At 37.1% G+C, this 15,395-nt stretch overlaps 1 protein-coding gene across 1 annotated transcript in view; it reads right to left on the bottom strand.

Annotated features, from left to right (window-relative positions):
- Positions 1-958: 958 nt before the first annotated feature.
- LOC140243614 (vascular endothelial growth factor receptor 1-like) overlaps positions 959-15,395 on the bottom strand; it is a 91,542-nt gene continuing 77,105 nt past the window's right edge. The window contains exons 17-28 of the mRNA XM_072323280.1: positions 14,447-14,710; positions 12,930-13,021; positions 11,686-11,854; positions 10,984-11,088; positions 10,370-10,480; positions 9,517-9,713; positions 8,682-8,789; positions 7,758-7,880; positions 6,788-6,861; positions 5,835-5,975; positions 4,724-4,829; positions 959-1,237 (exon numbers count right to left, since the gene is read on the bottom strand). Coding sequence (XP_072179381.1) covers positions 959-1,237; positions 4,724-4,829; positions 5,835-5,975; positions 6,788-6,861; positions 7,758-7,880; positions 8,682-8,789; positions 9,517-9,713; positions 10,370-10,480; positions 10,984-11,088; positions 11,686-11,854; positions 12,930-13,021; positions 14,447-14,710 — 1,769 coding nt within the window. The remainder of the gene's footprint in view (positions 1,238-4,723; positions 4,830-5,834; positions 5,976-6,787; positions 6,862-7,757; positions 7,881-8,681; positions 8,790-9,516; positions 9,714-10,369; positions 10,481-10,983; positions 11,089-11,685; positions 11,855-12,929; positions 13,022-14,446; positions 14,711-15,395) is intronic.

The following is a 15,395-nucleotide window of genomic DNA, read 5'->3' on the forward strand; positions in this document are numbered from 1 at the left end:
CTTTCTGAATATTCAAGCCAAACATAATGTGTTTTTTTTTTTGTTGTTCTTTTTCTTTTAGCTGATATACATTTTAGCAGATTAATGCATAAAACAACTCAAACCTTATTTACGATATGATTATTCTTCATAATTACAATTAAAAATATATTAGGCATTTCAGAGTCTCTCTCGACTTTGGTGGGTAGTCTACAAGAATGATGCATTTGGAGTGCAAAAGAGCACAGATTCACAAAACACAAAGGCAAGATTTGAAAGATTTTAAAATAGCAAAAAGCCTTGACAAATATTGCACAGAATGCATAGTACAGTAACATCACTGTCATTTCGTGATTTTCTACCAATGGTTCAAGAATCATAATTTCCAAGAACATGTGACATTCTGACGCTATTACTGTAGTAGAGACAGTGTAATGCTATCAGTACTTTATTCCTCACTATACGGATGTGAAGTACTGGACTTGTAAAAGAATTCGTAGCTGTAGCTGAGCTCCCGTAATAAAGAGCAACAAAACTAAATCACTTGCATGATTTAACACACTGCAGTTTTAACTTCACAGCTTACACTTACATGCAGAATTCTAAGATGCACATTGTAGATAAAAGCAAAATTCTGTTTATCTGTGCATGTGGTGGTGGGGGGGGGGGGTCAATTTGATAGGAATCTACTTTCTGGCATTCGTATGGTTGCACTTCGACAATTTAAAGTATGTGGTGATTGCTGGGAGGGGGTGGTGGGTGATGATGATGATGAGTTTAAAAGCATGAATCTTGGTTAGAGTACAATTACCCTTTTTCCTACGGGAACCTGGTGGCCTGTGTTTTAAGTCTATAAGGATTTCAAAATTTGGTATGGAATGGGTTATAAAGTTGCTCACTACAACTTGTGCGTTAGACAGACAGACTGGATGGATACCAAGATGAAGTGGTAGTCATGCAGTCTAGGGCCTGGCATCTTCTACACCTCAGCCGCCGTTTCACTACCTGTCCGACCGTTTCTCCTTATGCCGATACCCAGCTCTGTGTCGTCGGACAACGTGCTCCTCTCCTCAATCTCCTCTGCCTCTTGGATGGTCGGCACGGTGACGCAGCAAGCGGGTGTGCCGAGGTGGTGACTGGTCTCCACATCTGCCTGGAAAGGTTTGCGCAGTAATGGGGTGTCCTCGTGAGGTGAAGGGAGCTCACTCGCGGCCTTCCTGTTGGATTCTTCGTATGGGACGTTCAGCTCAATGTATTCCTGTGGAATAAAACAGTAACTAGAGCTCCACCATCATGTTTTTCTACACTCTGAGGAGCCTAACACCCTTAAAATCATATGAGTTGCTGCAACGGATCATTCACAAAAGGTATACCATTCTGCATTCAACTGCACAGTTGGGTATAATTATGCCACTGAAACATACTGCATGAGATTGTTGTGTATAGAATAGTCATCCCTTGCAGTAATCTAAACCACAATTTGCAATCACGTAAAATATTTTTCAGCAAATACTGCTGGAGAGAAAAGGAAACCCAGTGAAGGACATCAATTCACCATTGCCGGGATTTTAGAGAATATAACTTTTTGCATGCCCTTGAAAGTTCAATGACTGTTCATTTGTGTACTGTTTGGTAATAATACAACTTAGCTGTCACTATATGCACTGTATTATGATCAGTAAGCCTACTGCTTTCCTCACAGACTGTTGGTATATTTGATTCAGAATCAGATGAGTGCTGACTTTATGGATTATAGAAAACATTCAGCATTCATGTGTCCTTCCAACTCTCAACTAATGATATTTGAAACCTATAGATTGTTTTTGACCCACTGAAGATGAATTCCAAGTATACTCGAGCAGGTGTCTGGGCCATTCTCCGATAAAACGTGCAATTACCGTTGTAGAAATGACAAAAAATCAACATCAGAGATTTCATTTATTTTTCATCATTTCAGAAACTTCAATCCCTTAGGAATACAAAACAATCAATGGGTGATTTTTGAGAGCCCATACTTTTCCTAGAAACATTTCCAAACGTAGAGTCCCTTTTTTGCATAATCACTATTATTAAAACCAAATATCAGATACGTTACCAGAGGTAGCATCACAAAACTGTTGATTGTCTGCTTATTTCTTGCTTTAAAATGGCAATGATAATGTAAAACTACAAGCTTAAACATCTACAAGCATCGTGGAAACATTTTGGAGTCAGCTTTGATCTAATCTGTGATAAGAATGATCGTATCACATAATCTATAAAATGAAGGCTAAATAAAAACCAAGAACATGTACATATTTTGGCTTGAAATATGTTTCCCTAATCTAACTTTTTACCTGCATTTGAATTACAACAATAATCTCATTGATTATGTATGCAACTTTATGAACAAGTATTATACCTCTCATAAATAGCAAATGCCAGGTAACATCTCTGTCAGATTAAATACATTTCGGATCGAAAGAAGAACGGTGTGTGGTAACGTATCTGACGCATCAGACGTTCCGTTAGTATACAATTTTAAACCCAACACCAATCATGCCAATATATTCATTTTAACTTGTAAGAACATCACAATATGATTATTTTCGTTAAAACATCGCACTTCTAAACGTAAAAAAAAAAAAATGTTCTCGTCATCGATAGAAGATTAGATCATTCTTCAATAAAACTTTGAGATGTACGTAAAATACAAGTCAAGCAGGCACATTATTCCACAATGCTTCTTTTCTGATATAATTCCGAAATTTTGTTATTATGATACACGGAAGACGGTAAGAATGAAATTGGAAAAGATATAAGCAAGTGATAAATATAAATTCAAATTCCTTTGTTCCTGTCTGTAACAAATTAGGTCTGAGGAACCAATAAGCGATGGTAACGTTTCTGACAAAGTATTTATGTTTATTGACATAATAAACTACCAATTTACATCAAACCCCGATCGCTCAAACATATGATTCAAAAACCTGATGCAAAACGTTAGAAATTGTTAGACATCTATTCCTATCGATATTTTCAGAACATAAACCTGCAACGAAGAGAGTGATCTTGACTTTAACCACAATACACTGTACTAACCCCATTTTATGTAAATAAGATGCAACATTATAATGAAAGGTAATAATGAAAGGTAGACCGTTCATGTAGTTGCGTTTGCTGTGAAGTTGGAAAAAAAAAAGGTGGGTACCAAAACTCAGCCTCTAAAGTCTTTCTATGTTATTGTGGAACATAACATGCACACAGGCACACACACAAACACAACAAAGCAGAAAGAAAATGAATTTGTAACATGTCTGATGGCACTTTTTGTAAATGCCACAATAAGTGATAGTACATTTCTGGTTTAGATGAGTATAGGTTTTAACCTTTTCCAAGATAATTGAAATCCACTTACACGAAATACTTTACAGCATAATAACTCTATGAAGAATTAAGTATTTACTTCATGAAAACAGCCCCGAAGTGACTGAGATGTCCAAAATAAAGTACAAGAAAGATGTCCAAATAAAAGGAGATGAGCCACCACATTTTGTTTGAAACTTATTCTTTTACTTTATATTGGACATATCGGCCACTTCAAAACCGATTTTCTTCAAATAAACTCCTAATTCCTCTTAGAACTATCCTTTTAGCAAGTCATAACAAGAGAGCCCGTTGTAAACCGGTTAAATCCGCGCGCAAAAGCGCGGCGCGGATAACCTTTTATTTTGTTGGTAACGTATCTGACACTTTTGATGGTAACGTATCTGACGTGCCGTTACCGTTCTCATACTATTATCTACTAAAATATTCATTTTCTCAAAAAATTTTTGTTGCGTGATTGATCATTGCCTAAAGTATTCAAAAGTATCTCAGCTTCGTTTTTATTTACAGCATACTTTTTTCTAAATGAATCAAAGTTTAAGTAACGTATCTGATGTCAGCTTATCGTAACATGAGGCTTCCGCGGCTTCGGATCAGTATATTTATTTTGTAACAAGAGATTCAATGAATAAATCATGGTTCCATGTATGCCTTAGGTTGACTTTGTTTAACACATGAAATTACACTGCCATGCGGCATTTCTTTGATCTTCTCTCAAGAGTCTGAAAAAAGGGTAACGTATCTGACCGCGATTTGGCGACATGGTATGAATTATCTCTTAGAAAAATCTGAAAACATCATATTGTTATGTAATATTATTTTTCATTCAGGCACTCGAGGGGCAATGTAATGAGGTACAAAAGATTTGATCTGAATGATATGTTAACAAGTAACAACTTGTTATATGAACACTTCCTGTCCTGGCGACATGGGGTTTTTAGGGTTACATCAAACTTCGAATCGTATTTCTAATATCCCGGACGTCCCAATAGCTTTATTGGTATTTATTTTACAGGTCCGACCCCTCAGATGAATTTAAGCAAAAAGAAAAAAATGATTTCTGAGGGACAAAATATCGATTTAAACTGTATAAACATGCTGGCGACACGAAAATCGCAGTTTTGCACGCTTTATCGGAGAATGGCCCGTCTATGGGAAATGCATGTTATATAGCAAAATCAGTCTGTCCTCAATGGGATGAAAGGTAATTATGAAAACAAATTCTGAAACAGCGCAGCACAAAATCACTAGTCTAGAGCAACTGTAACTGCTATTAAAACTAGTTTGATTGCTTAAAAAAACTTTGTTAATCAGATATGTGGTTACTATGGTAGCCTATTCTTTGGTTTGTTTGTTTATTTCCCAGTCTTCTACTCACCGATCGCACATTGGCTTCCAGCATGTCCCCCAGTCTGACAGCAAGCACACTGAACGAAGGCCTGGCATCTGGCTCTGGAGTCCAACACTCTAGCATGGTGTCATAACTGCCAAATTCAAATTCAAATTCAAATTTATTTTGTTCATTTCCATCAAATAAACAGAGAAAATTATATACAATGTATAAGCTGAACATATTTGTTTTAACTGTAAAAATGTATATTATCAAAATACATGTGATAATAAGTAACATAATGATGAAAACATAATTTTATTTTTGAATATAATTACGTATGCATAGTACAAATTAAATAAGGATGGGAATGGAAATGGTGGGTCCCACTAAAAAGCAAAGCCTCTGCAGTATATGGAACCCTCAGGAAATACATAAGAAAATAAATACTGAATTAATGACACTTCATTTGTATGTCGATCACAAATAGAAGTTGCAATTGTAATAATTGACAAATTGTCCCTCATTGACATTAAATAAGCACTGATTGTTAAGAGTGTTATCAGGTGTGGCAGAACATTCTTTTCAGGATGTTGGCAGAAGGCAATGTACTATGTACAGCATTATCGTCATCAATGGCTTTAAAGGGACTGTACAGTACTGGTTGAGGTGGGGATTCATGCTTTGAACATTCCTAAGTGAGATAATGAAAAGCCTCTTATGAAATATGAAAGAGCATGTAATTTTAAGAAGGATTCAACATTTATTTGATGAAAATTGGTTTTGAAATGGCTGAGATATCAAAAAAAGTGCTAATAATAAAAGGCGACATGCCACAACTTTATTAGGATCTCTTTGTTTCACCTTGTTTTGGGATATCTCAGCCATTTCAAAACCGATTTTCATCAAATAAACTTTTGATACCCCTTAGAACTGCATGCTCTTTGACATCTCATAGAGTGGTTTCTGAATATCTCGCAAAACGTTAAAAGCTAAATCCTCACCTCGACCAGAACTCATCTGCACACCCTTTAAGTTGTAACATAAACAATGTACTTCTACTGGCCACATCCTTTTAGTTGGAAATTCCTCACCATCTAAGAAACAATAAATGTTAAAGAAAAAAGATAACAAAATTTTGGATCAGCAAGTAACTTACATGCCAGGTGGTGCATGCTCTGGGGCATTCATCCTGTAGCCATTCTTAATCTTGCTGTAAAAACTCTCGTCCATCTGAAACCCTGGGTAGGGTGAGCCTCCAAGAGAAAACACCTCCCATAAAAAGACTGCATAGGCCCACCTACATTGAAAAACAGGAAAAGGGAGAATACGGTGCAGTTGGGCAACTGTTGTGAAACGCAATTGTCGTGGTTGCCAGATATTTTGCTATAGCATGCTGTAAAAGCGGAGTTATTACTGTATACAGATATTTTTGTGAATGAGGAGATCACAGACATTTTCGGGAGATGTTGTTTTTGCGATTTGAAACTAACCCTTTTGTTCACTCTGCCCCTTTTAATGTACAAGGGAGTATATTTGTGTGTTGGTAAATTTGCGACCCAACAATGATTTGTGAAAATAACAGCTTTTACAGTACAATGTGCCAGTTGTTAATTTGGTCTAGTTTGCTGCTGCATGGCATGAATGACGTGTGTGTCGGCCTTGGCACCAGAAAAAATGTTCCTGTCTCATGCTTCTTCTCTATCTATGACATTAAATGCACAGATCATACAACATAACACCAATTCATATGTTCTTCTGTCTGGCAATCTTCTTTGAACAAAGTGGTTGGTTATCCACTGAAACTACTCTCTTGGTCCATTTTGTGAATGACATCAACAAATTTGTTTAAAAAATCAAACTTATGTCACCAATATGCTATCACTAAACATATTAAAGACTCTGCAAAGTTTTGATGGAAGAGCAATTGTCCCTATACTGCAACATGCACAGACTTTCAACAATAATTCTAAAACTACTTTAACAATTCCACATAAATAACTGCCGGACACAAGCTGATCAAAATCCTGTGGCACTGAAACACACACCGGTACACTAATCAAAGGCAAAAGGAATAAATGAAGGGAGCAAGTAACAGAACAGAAATCTTACACGTCGCTGTAAGTGGTGAAGACTTTGTCGAAGATAGACTCCGGCGCCATCCACTTGATAGGAAGTCGTCCTTGCTGTAAGGAAAGAAGGAGCATGAGACAAGATGAAATGGTACACTCAGACTAAGGAAAAATAAAAACCCTTTAGCAGCCTGAGCAGATTATGAGAACATACAGTTAATGCAGACCCAACAATGGCATGAAATAACAAGTAATAATGATTAAAAATGACACAATTTACATTTATACTGGCACTGTATAACTCTAAGCTCCGAAATGTAATCATCAATGATGAGATTCTATGAACAATCCATTGAAGAGCAACAAACCAAATGACATTCAGAATGGATTATCATGTTCTAAAACTTTAAATTACAGATACCATAACTGAATGAATCATAAAAGACACTGAACACTATTTCAAACTATTGAGGAGATGAAAGCTGGACAATACACAGTATTCTTCTCCTAAGTCTCCAAACAACTCGTCTTCAGAGTGAAAAGATCATCAGCACCATCTCTGGGAATTTCTTGTCCCTTACTTAGCAGTATGATTTTGGTTATATAGTATAGTGCATCTCAGTTCACATGATTTCACCTAACCTACAGGTACTATTTCAAAAGGAAAAAATTATGAACCACAGAATTAAATGTATGCTTGGCATTCAATTAAATTCTAAGGCTCTATATGAAGAGTTTGTTTGCAAAAACCGATAAGTCCATTTTTTTAAGATTTTGAAGTACGGTCTCTGTCATAAAGTACAAAATAATACCTTTTAAATGATATATTGGTCACTACATTTAAAGGTACATTTCTGAAGTTATGGTCAAAAGAAGCAAAAATTTTCTTATTATTCTCTTTATTTTTCTTGACCTTTAATAGCAAATAACTCCATTTGGCAAATATGGACTTATCAGTTTTTGCAAACAAACTCTTCATATATTATTGTGAATACTGGAAGTCGACTTGCCTTTCCACTCGCTACGTAGTCGGGATCATCGTATAGATGGCGGGCAAGACCAAAATCACAGATTTTCACCACATAATTATCCGTAATGAGTACATTTCTTGCTGCAAGATCGCGATGGATAACCTGCAAAGAAGTAGATTATTTGCATAAATTGATGTGCAAATTGATCATTGCCAAATGACAAAAAAGAATATGGCTCTTTTAACTTTGGATGGACAATTCACATATTTGTAGTATGGTGGTTTAAAATGATTGAAATAGAATGTGAACAATAATCTTAGTGGATATATCACACTTGAAATGACAATATCCTAACTTCTTGGTGAATGTACTGCTCTCTCACTGTTTTCATTTAATAAGCCTTACAAGAATGCCTGTACACTGTCTACACATTCTGAAAAATTTGACTTATTTACACACTTTGTTCGTTTATTCCTTCCTTGCATTCCCGGTGACTTACAATTGAAAGATTTTACAAGCCTGTTGGGTAACAGGATTTACATATCTTTTCTCCTTGAAGTTGAGGTGTACAACCTTCATCTAATTCCTCTCTATTTGTGGTAGAAAAAAAAAAGAGGAGGTACTGTTCTTGGCCTGAAAGTCTCTGGAATATATTTATACATTATGTGTTACAATGCAGATAACAACTAGTGTGAACTAGCTGTGGGCTGATTTTGAACTGGAAAAATTCACTTCAAATAAAGATTATCATCAGATGAACCTCTTCCAAGACATGCTAGTATCATACATCAGTTGCAGATGTGACAGAGTTAACACCAAAATGCTGTCACTATGCCAGGAGTAATATTTTGTCTTTGTCCCCCTCCTGTTGCTGAAATCATCCAGGTTTCACTAGATTACACCATGGTCTATGCCTCAAGCACACAGTGACACAAAAAGTGTTTTGATTTCTTAAATACTTACATTCTTGGAGGCAAGGAACTCCATCCCTCTGGCGACCTGGAAGCTGTAGCAGAGGAGATCCTCAACATCTATGGGATCATCCTGGAGATTGGGTTCCTCCACAATGACCTGCAAGGATGCAGAGAGAGAGAGAGAGAGAGGGGGGGGAATCATGATGATGGTGATGATGATGATGATGATGATGATGATGATGATGATGATGATGATGATGGTGATGATGATGATGATGTTGATGGCCGGTGATGTTGATGATTTAACCCATTGAGTATAAATTTACATAAAGTTATCAGCAAAGCACCAAGGCTCTCATTTTCCAATGCCAGATTTCTTTATTTCTTATTTGAGACTGACAATAAATGACAACAGCTGACTCCAGTAAAAAACACTTACAACTTGTTAAGACATGTTAAGGGTAATGCCATTCCCCCCTCCCCCATGCTTTCTGAAAGAGGTAAGTCAAGTGCTCTTTCATAACACACACACAAAAAAATGTTATATTCTATTTACATTTTCTCTACATCATTGTCATGAAGTGATATTGTAAAACTGTTGCAGTCTTCTCATCCAGCAATGATGGAACTTAAAATAGGAACTTTGGAACAGGTTTGTCTTATTTTCCTGAAATTTCACTGATGTAATCTATAAACATTGCTGATTTCACTCAATCCAAATATATCTTTGAGTACCATTCCTCTTAAAAGAACAAATGATTTAAGCACTATATAAAGGATGAACCTTTAGGCACGCATACAAGAGAGAATGCTAAGATTCCTGTGAAAATAACAACGTAAAAGGTCTGGAGAAAAGAGATTAGAAGCTAGCTCAGCTGTCTCACCGAAGAGTAGACGGGCTTCATCCTCCTCTCACTACCTGTGGAGGATTGGAAGGAGGATGCCCCAGTGCTGCTAGAATGACCCGTCTGACTTCCTGACCCTGTGACCTCTGGTGACTCTTTAAAGTACTTCCTCTTGGAGCGCAAGAAATCCAACATGTTACCACGGCTGCAGTATTCCACAATGGCCAGGACTGGACCTACGTGAGAAGAAGTGATGAGGAGAATTCAAGCACACTCCTGATTACGCCCACAAAAATTGTATACATATGAGTAGGCAATTGCTAGAGCACTTTTACAAATTTGTTCTTGTATTATGATTTGTTTTTGATGCCTCTGCTCACAAAACAAAGAATTCCTTTAAGCAAATAACCATGGCAACCAGTGGTCAAACATTTTAAGTCCCCATTTTATGGCTCCAAGCCGTGAACATTTTGGCGAATGGTAGAAGTTGTACTTATGATAGATTATGTTCTTTGGCTATAATTGAACCTTAATCTGTTGAAGACCATGACACAGTTCCATGTATTTTCAGGCTTTGGTAAGTGGGAGATGAGTGTTGTAGGAAATTCAGTCCATCCCCAATGTGTTAAAGGATAATACATTAAACTTAAAAGCCACTTTTCAAAGAGATGAACATGAACACTTGTGTCTGATTCCAGTTTGTGCTACACTCTGCAGGGTTGCATATGCATGCATGCAAGCACGCAGTGTTATACGTGTGACAACACTTCGTGTAGACTTAATTTTATTCCAAATAAGAACCTAGAGTTATCCACTAGGCCATGAGGTGTATTATATTTATTAAAACACCTGGTATTGTTTTATCGAACCTCCTGAGCTGAATCTCACTTACCATCCTTTGTGCAAGCTCCGAGAAAGTTGACTACATTGAGGTGACGACCTATGTGACCCAGCATCTTCAGCTCCGCCCACAAGGCCTTCTTTTCCATACTGCTTGCTCCCGCTGTGGAAGAAACAAATTTCATATTACACACATGTAGATTAAAGTTGTCTGCCGGGAGAATTGATAGGTACTACATTTGCCATATTATAGGGCATAGACTGTTGGTCTGGGATGGGAACCATTTCTGATATTTAGGTCCACTGTAATACATGTAGGTTTGTGGCGTTAATTCACTCTGGATTGTGGACAAGGTGAATCAACATAAATATGCTTGGGCGTAGCCAATAAATGCTCTGTTGCTGTTATAGGTGGATATGTTGGTAAGCCCCATTTATAAGGATTACATCATGTATGAATAATCACTACATCACACATAAATATCTTAGTGCATTAAAGAATCAACACATCTGTGTGTAGAAATGATATTTTCTGCTCATGCACAAAGTGAAGCTAAACGTTAACCCGTTGAGGACGGTTTGATTTTGCTACAACACGCATTTCCCATAGATGCTTGCCCGAGTATACTCGGGACTCGTCCTCAACGGGTTAATGTTGCTGCTTACCTCTGACTTGCTTCACTGCCACAATGATGTTCTTCTCAGTACCGTCTATTCCCACAGCCACTGCCTTGATCACCATACCAAAGGCACCTTTGCCAATCACAGAACCTTTCCACACGAGGAGAAAGAAAGAGTTAAGCCTTAATGAAACCAATGACCATGTTTCTAAGCCATATCTGTCATATACTATGTATAGAGTGTTTTCCTTCTATTCAGTCTTTACGAATATGCAACATGGCAAGAACAAGACTAGCCATGACGACTTCTCGTTCTTTCTTTGAGAGTGAATGACAGCTAGGACTACTAGTATTCAGAGTTCATGCAAACAGACCAAACTGGGTTGAAGTTTTGTTTCATGAATTAATCTACTTCAAATGTAATTGCAGTAGTATTCAAACAGGATGTATTTTCATGTCTCCACCCATAACGTCTGCAAGGAACATCAATCAAATTCACTGATAATCTCACATTTGATATAAATCTAAATATATGAAACCTACCAATAATTGAAAATAAATATTTTCGATTTGGAAACTAAATGTTTCACTGTAAACATGAAACCTGCCAATTATTGAAAACAGATATTTTCGATATGGAAACCAAATGCTTTACTGTGTACCACTCATGTATGATTGCTTCTTAATTAAGCCCGTAGTTTGGGAGGGATACTATGTAGCAAGAGATGGTTTAATCCTACACATTTACCAAGGGTCAGGCGCTCACGAGGAAACTCCCAGCGGGGGTCATATGGCAGGTTCTCGTAGGGGTCCTCACCAGTAGTGGAATATATCGACATGAAGCGCATGCTCCGCGGGCGGAGCTGAACGCTGCTGAGGCGGGAAGCACGACGCACCTTGGGCCTTCTACAATGGCACTAAGAGGTAAGAGAAAAGAAACAATGACAGAAAGATAGATTTATAAAACATTATAATGCACATGAAGCGGTACTTGCATCAGAAAGACAGAAAAATACATTCATAAAACATATAATGCACATGAAGCTGTACTTGCATCAGAAAGACAGAAAGATACATTTATAAAACATATAATGCACATGAAGCTGTACTTGCATCAGAGAGATACATTTATAAAACATATATAATGCACATGAAACTACTTTCATCAGACAACAAAAATCTTTCACTTGGTTAGATAATACTACTTTGATAATGCTGGGCTGATGCTGATATTTTTACATCCAAGTGTTGGTTTGTTATAGCACTTGAGACATGCAAGGTGTGTGTATTTTGTTTTCATTTTTCATATTACCAGCATTATCAAAGTTTTATGTCACAACTCATCCGCCACACTGTGAAAATAATGTATAACTCAATTCAAATGGATTCTCTTAACCTATATCTAAATGTTGGAATGAAGGCACACACTCTGGAAAAGTGTGTACTGAGAAAAGAGGCTCTATAAAAAGTTTTGATTTATTCAAATGCTTAATCTTATCAACCTGTGCACTCAACTGTGCAATAAATGGGATAAAAGAGAGAATGTAAAACTTAATAGCAATAACAATGAAGGAATTTGTCAGATTAAGCTGAAATTGAGCATGCTCTTTCAACATTTCCTATCCATGGCTAATACCAACTTTCCATGCAGTAGCATCATCCCTTCAAAAGTTATTTCAGTTGAAAGTGAAGAGTGTGTAAAAAGATCTCTAAGAAATGAAAATGGGAATGTAGGACATACACCTAATCACAATATTCTATGAAAAACACACTTTCAAATCTGTCTTATCATCCCAAACTTTGGAATGATATCATAGAGTTGCTCTTTCAGACATTATAAAAAAACTCAACTTTCTCTGGGTTGATCCATTTCACCTATTTTTCAGTCCTCACACAAAATCAGGGCGTGGGACTTTTTGTTGGTTTTGTGATGCATGGTCACATAATTATAATGAGAATGAAGAGAATATGATTTCTTCTCACCTTGACAACAATTATGATGACAATGATGAGGAGAATCAACAAACACACGGTAACAATCGCTCCAATCTGCACAATTTGACTCTGCCTGGATGGTAGAACTTCTGACAAACGGATAAAATAGAATGAAGAAAGACAATGTGCAGGAGAAGAGAGAGAGAGAAGAGAGATAATGGAAGAGAAAAGAATGGAGATGTTAATTCATCTTGCCGAGGAGGAACAAATAATTTGACTCACCAATGTTCCATATCCTGACTATCACACATTTTTACACATTACTCCTCCTATTAGAGAAAAACTCCTTGAAGTGTGGTACACACAATATTGTAAGAAAACATGATTTCAGCTTTTTTTTTAATGCCTTCAGAAGTGTTTGTCTCTCTGTAACGGCATTGGTGTCTACTGTAGAGCCATCATATGTATAGAAGTAAAGATGATCAGTGGCGGATCCAGTGGGGGGCGCAGACGGCGCATGCCCCCCCCCCCCCCTTTATTTTTGAAATTTAAAAAAAAAAAAAAAAAGGAAATGAAACCCGGAAGTGGCACCAGAAATATTAGTTGCACCCCCTTTACAGAATTCCTGGATCCACCCCTGATGATGTACATGCAGCCTTAAAATGGTACAATGGGGATTAGGATTATGTAATCCCTATTCATTGTCAGTTTAGATGAAGGACATCTGCTACCAGTGGCTGTTTAGTGAAGCCACGCAGGGAAGGCACCAGAGCATGACTTCACCATTCCACGCTTTAAATAATCAGGCCAGGCTTTTTTGGCTATGCTAAAACCGGAGGGGGGCAGATTCCCCCCCCCCCCCCCCAGATCTCGGCCATCAGTGGTGCAATCGCGGCAAAATTTGGCATGCCTGACAACCAAGTTGTACTCTACAAGATTGTGTCTTAAGATTTTTTTTTAAATAATCATATTAATTAATTGATTGTGCAAATTAAGCCCAAGATCATATTTTAGCCTAATTAAGAGCAGTGAAAGTCTACTTTTTGGTTTATATATCTGTTTTAACATATTCAACAATATTCAACAATAGTACATCATAAAAACTTCCAAAAGTCATTTCAATTCTACTGTATTTTATTGTTTTTGGAATTTCTTCCGTAGGGTCCTATGCCATTAAAAGAACATCGTTCGGGGATGGATAACCAGTCACAATAGTTAAGGTTTAAGCAAACTTTATTATGCTCACGCGACACAAACTGCCGGCCGGAAGGGGCGAAGGTTGTACAACAACAATATAACATACATCTCAAACACTGCCCGTAAGAGGGCAGTATAACACACTGGCGCTATTTCTTTTTTGACTTTTGTTTTTCTTTGTCTTTTATTGGAAATTGTCACTGACCACTTTTCTACCATAATTAGCATAAAATCAAAGTGATAAATAGTAAAAATAATCAGGTTTCATGAGTTTCATGACAGAGTACTCCACAATCTACTGAACTAAAGGCACGAGAAGCTGCTCAATGAATTATGTAAAGATGGAAAAAAAAAGAGATAATCATGCACACACTCACCAACAGACAACACCTCTGTCACGGAAGCATTGCGGATGGTGTTGGATGCCAAACACCTATATGTCCCTTCATGATCAGCCTTCACGTTTGGAAAGTCGATGGAGAAGTTGAAAGGTTGCCCCCGCCTCTGAGTAGAACTTCCGACTTTCTCTACCCACACCTGTGGCGTAGGGGTGCCTTTTGTGGCACGACATGTTATCGTCACATTGTCACCTTCATACACGTTGTTGGAAGGCTTTATGCTGATACTTACATCTGGACCCTCTGTCAAATACAGAGCAAAAAGTCATCAGGAAAACCAAAGAAAGAAACATCAATTGTAGTGATTATCAATTTGCTCTTTGCTTATCAAAATAGCATTAAGTATCATCCTGAAGGATGACAAGACCATAATTATCTTTAGAATACAAATCATGAATTTTCCAAAGAAAACATTTCTGTTTTCTGTTTTGCAATGCTTTCGCGAAATAACATCAATGTTGACATCAACTATTATAGTAAACACTCTGTTTTGAATAAGATTAATTGTAATGTTTTAAAACTTAAGTTTTTTGGGTGCGTTGGTGCAAACATATCCCCTTCAGACCCTTAAAAAAGTTTTACTTATCAAGTATGCATGCATGGGTAAGAGGTCCTCCTTTTTTTTTTTTTTTTTTGCTTTTTAGCTGATGAAACCTGGAAGTGGAACCAGACATATAAACGCACCCCCCCCCCTTGAAAAAAGCTGGTGATAGCCTTGTAATGATTTGTTTTTTTGTGTCTACAACACACAGGAATTTCTGCAAGGTTTCAGCATTGCAATGCGAATATCAATTTCTTAAAACTGTTGATATGGGTGTGTGTATAAAAAGGCCCAAAGGTATCATATTACAATTAAAGAAAAAACTCAAATGAGCACTCTCACACAACATAGTTTATATAGCTATATAACAAAACTCACATAGTTAAA

This window comes from Diadema setosum, chromosome 20 (assembly GCF_964275005.1).
Source record: "Diadema setosum chromosome 20, eeDiaSeto1, whole genome shotgun sequence".
Classification (NCBI taxonomy): Eukaryota; Metazoa; Echinodermata; class Echinoidea; order Diadematoida; family Diadematidae; genus Diadema; species Diadema setosum.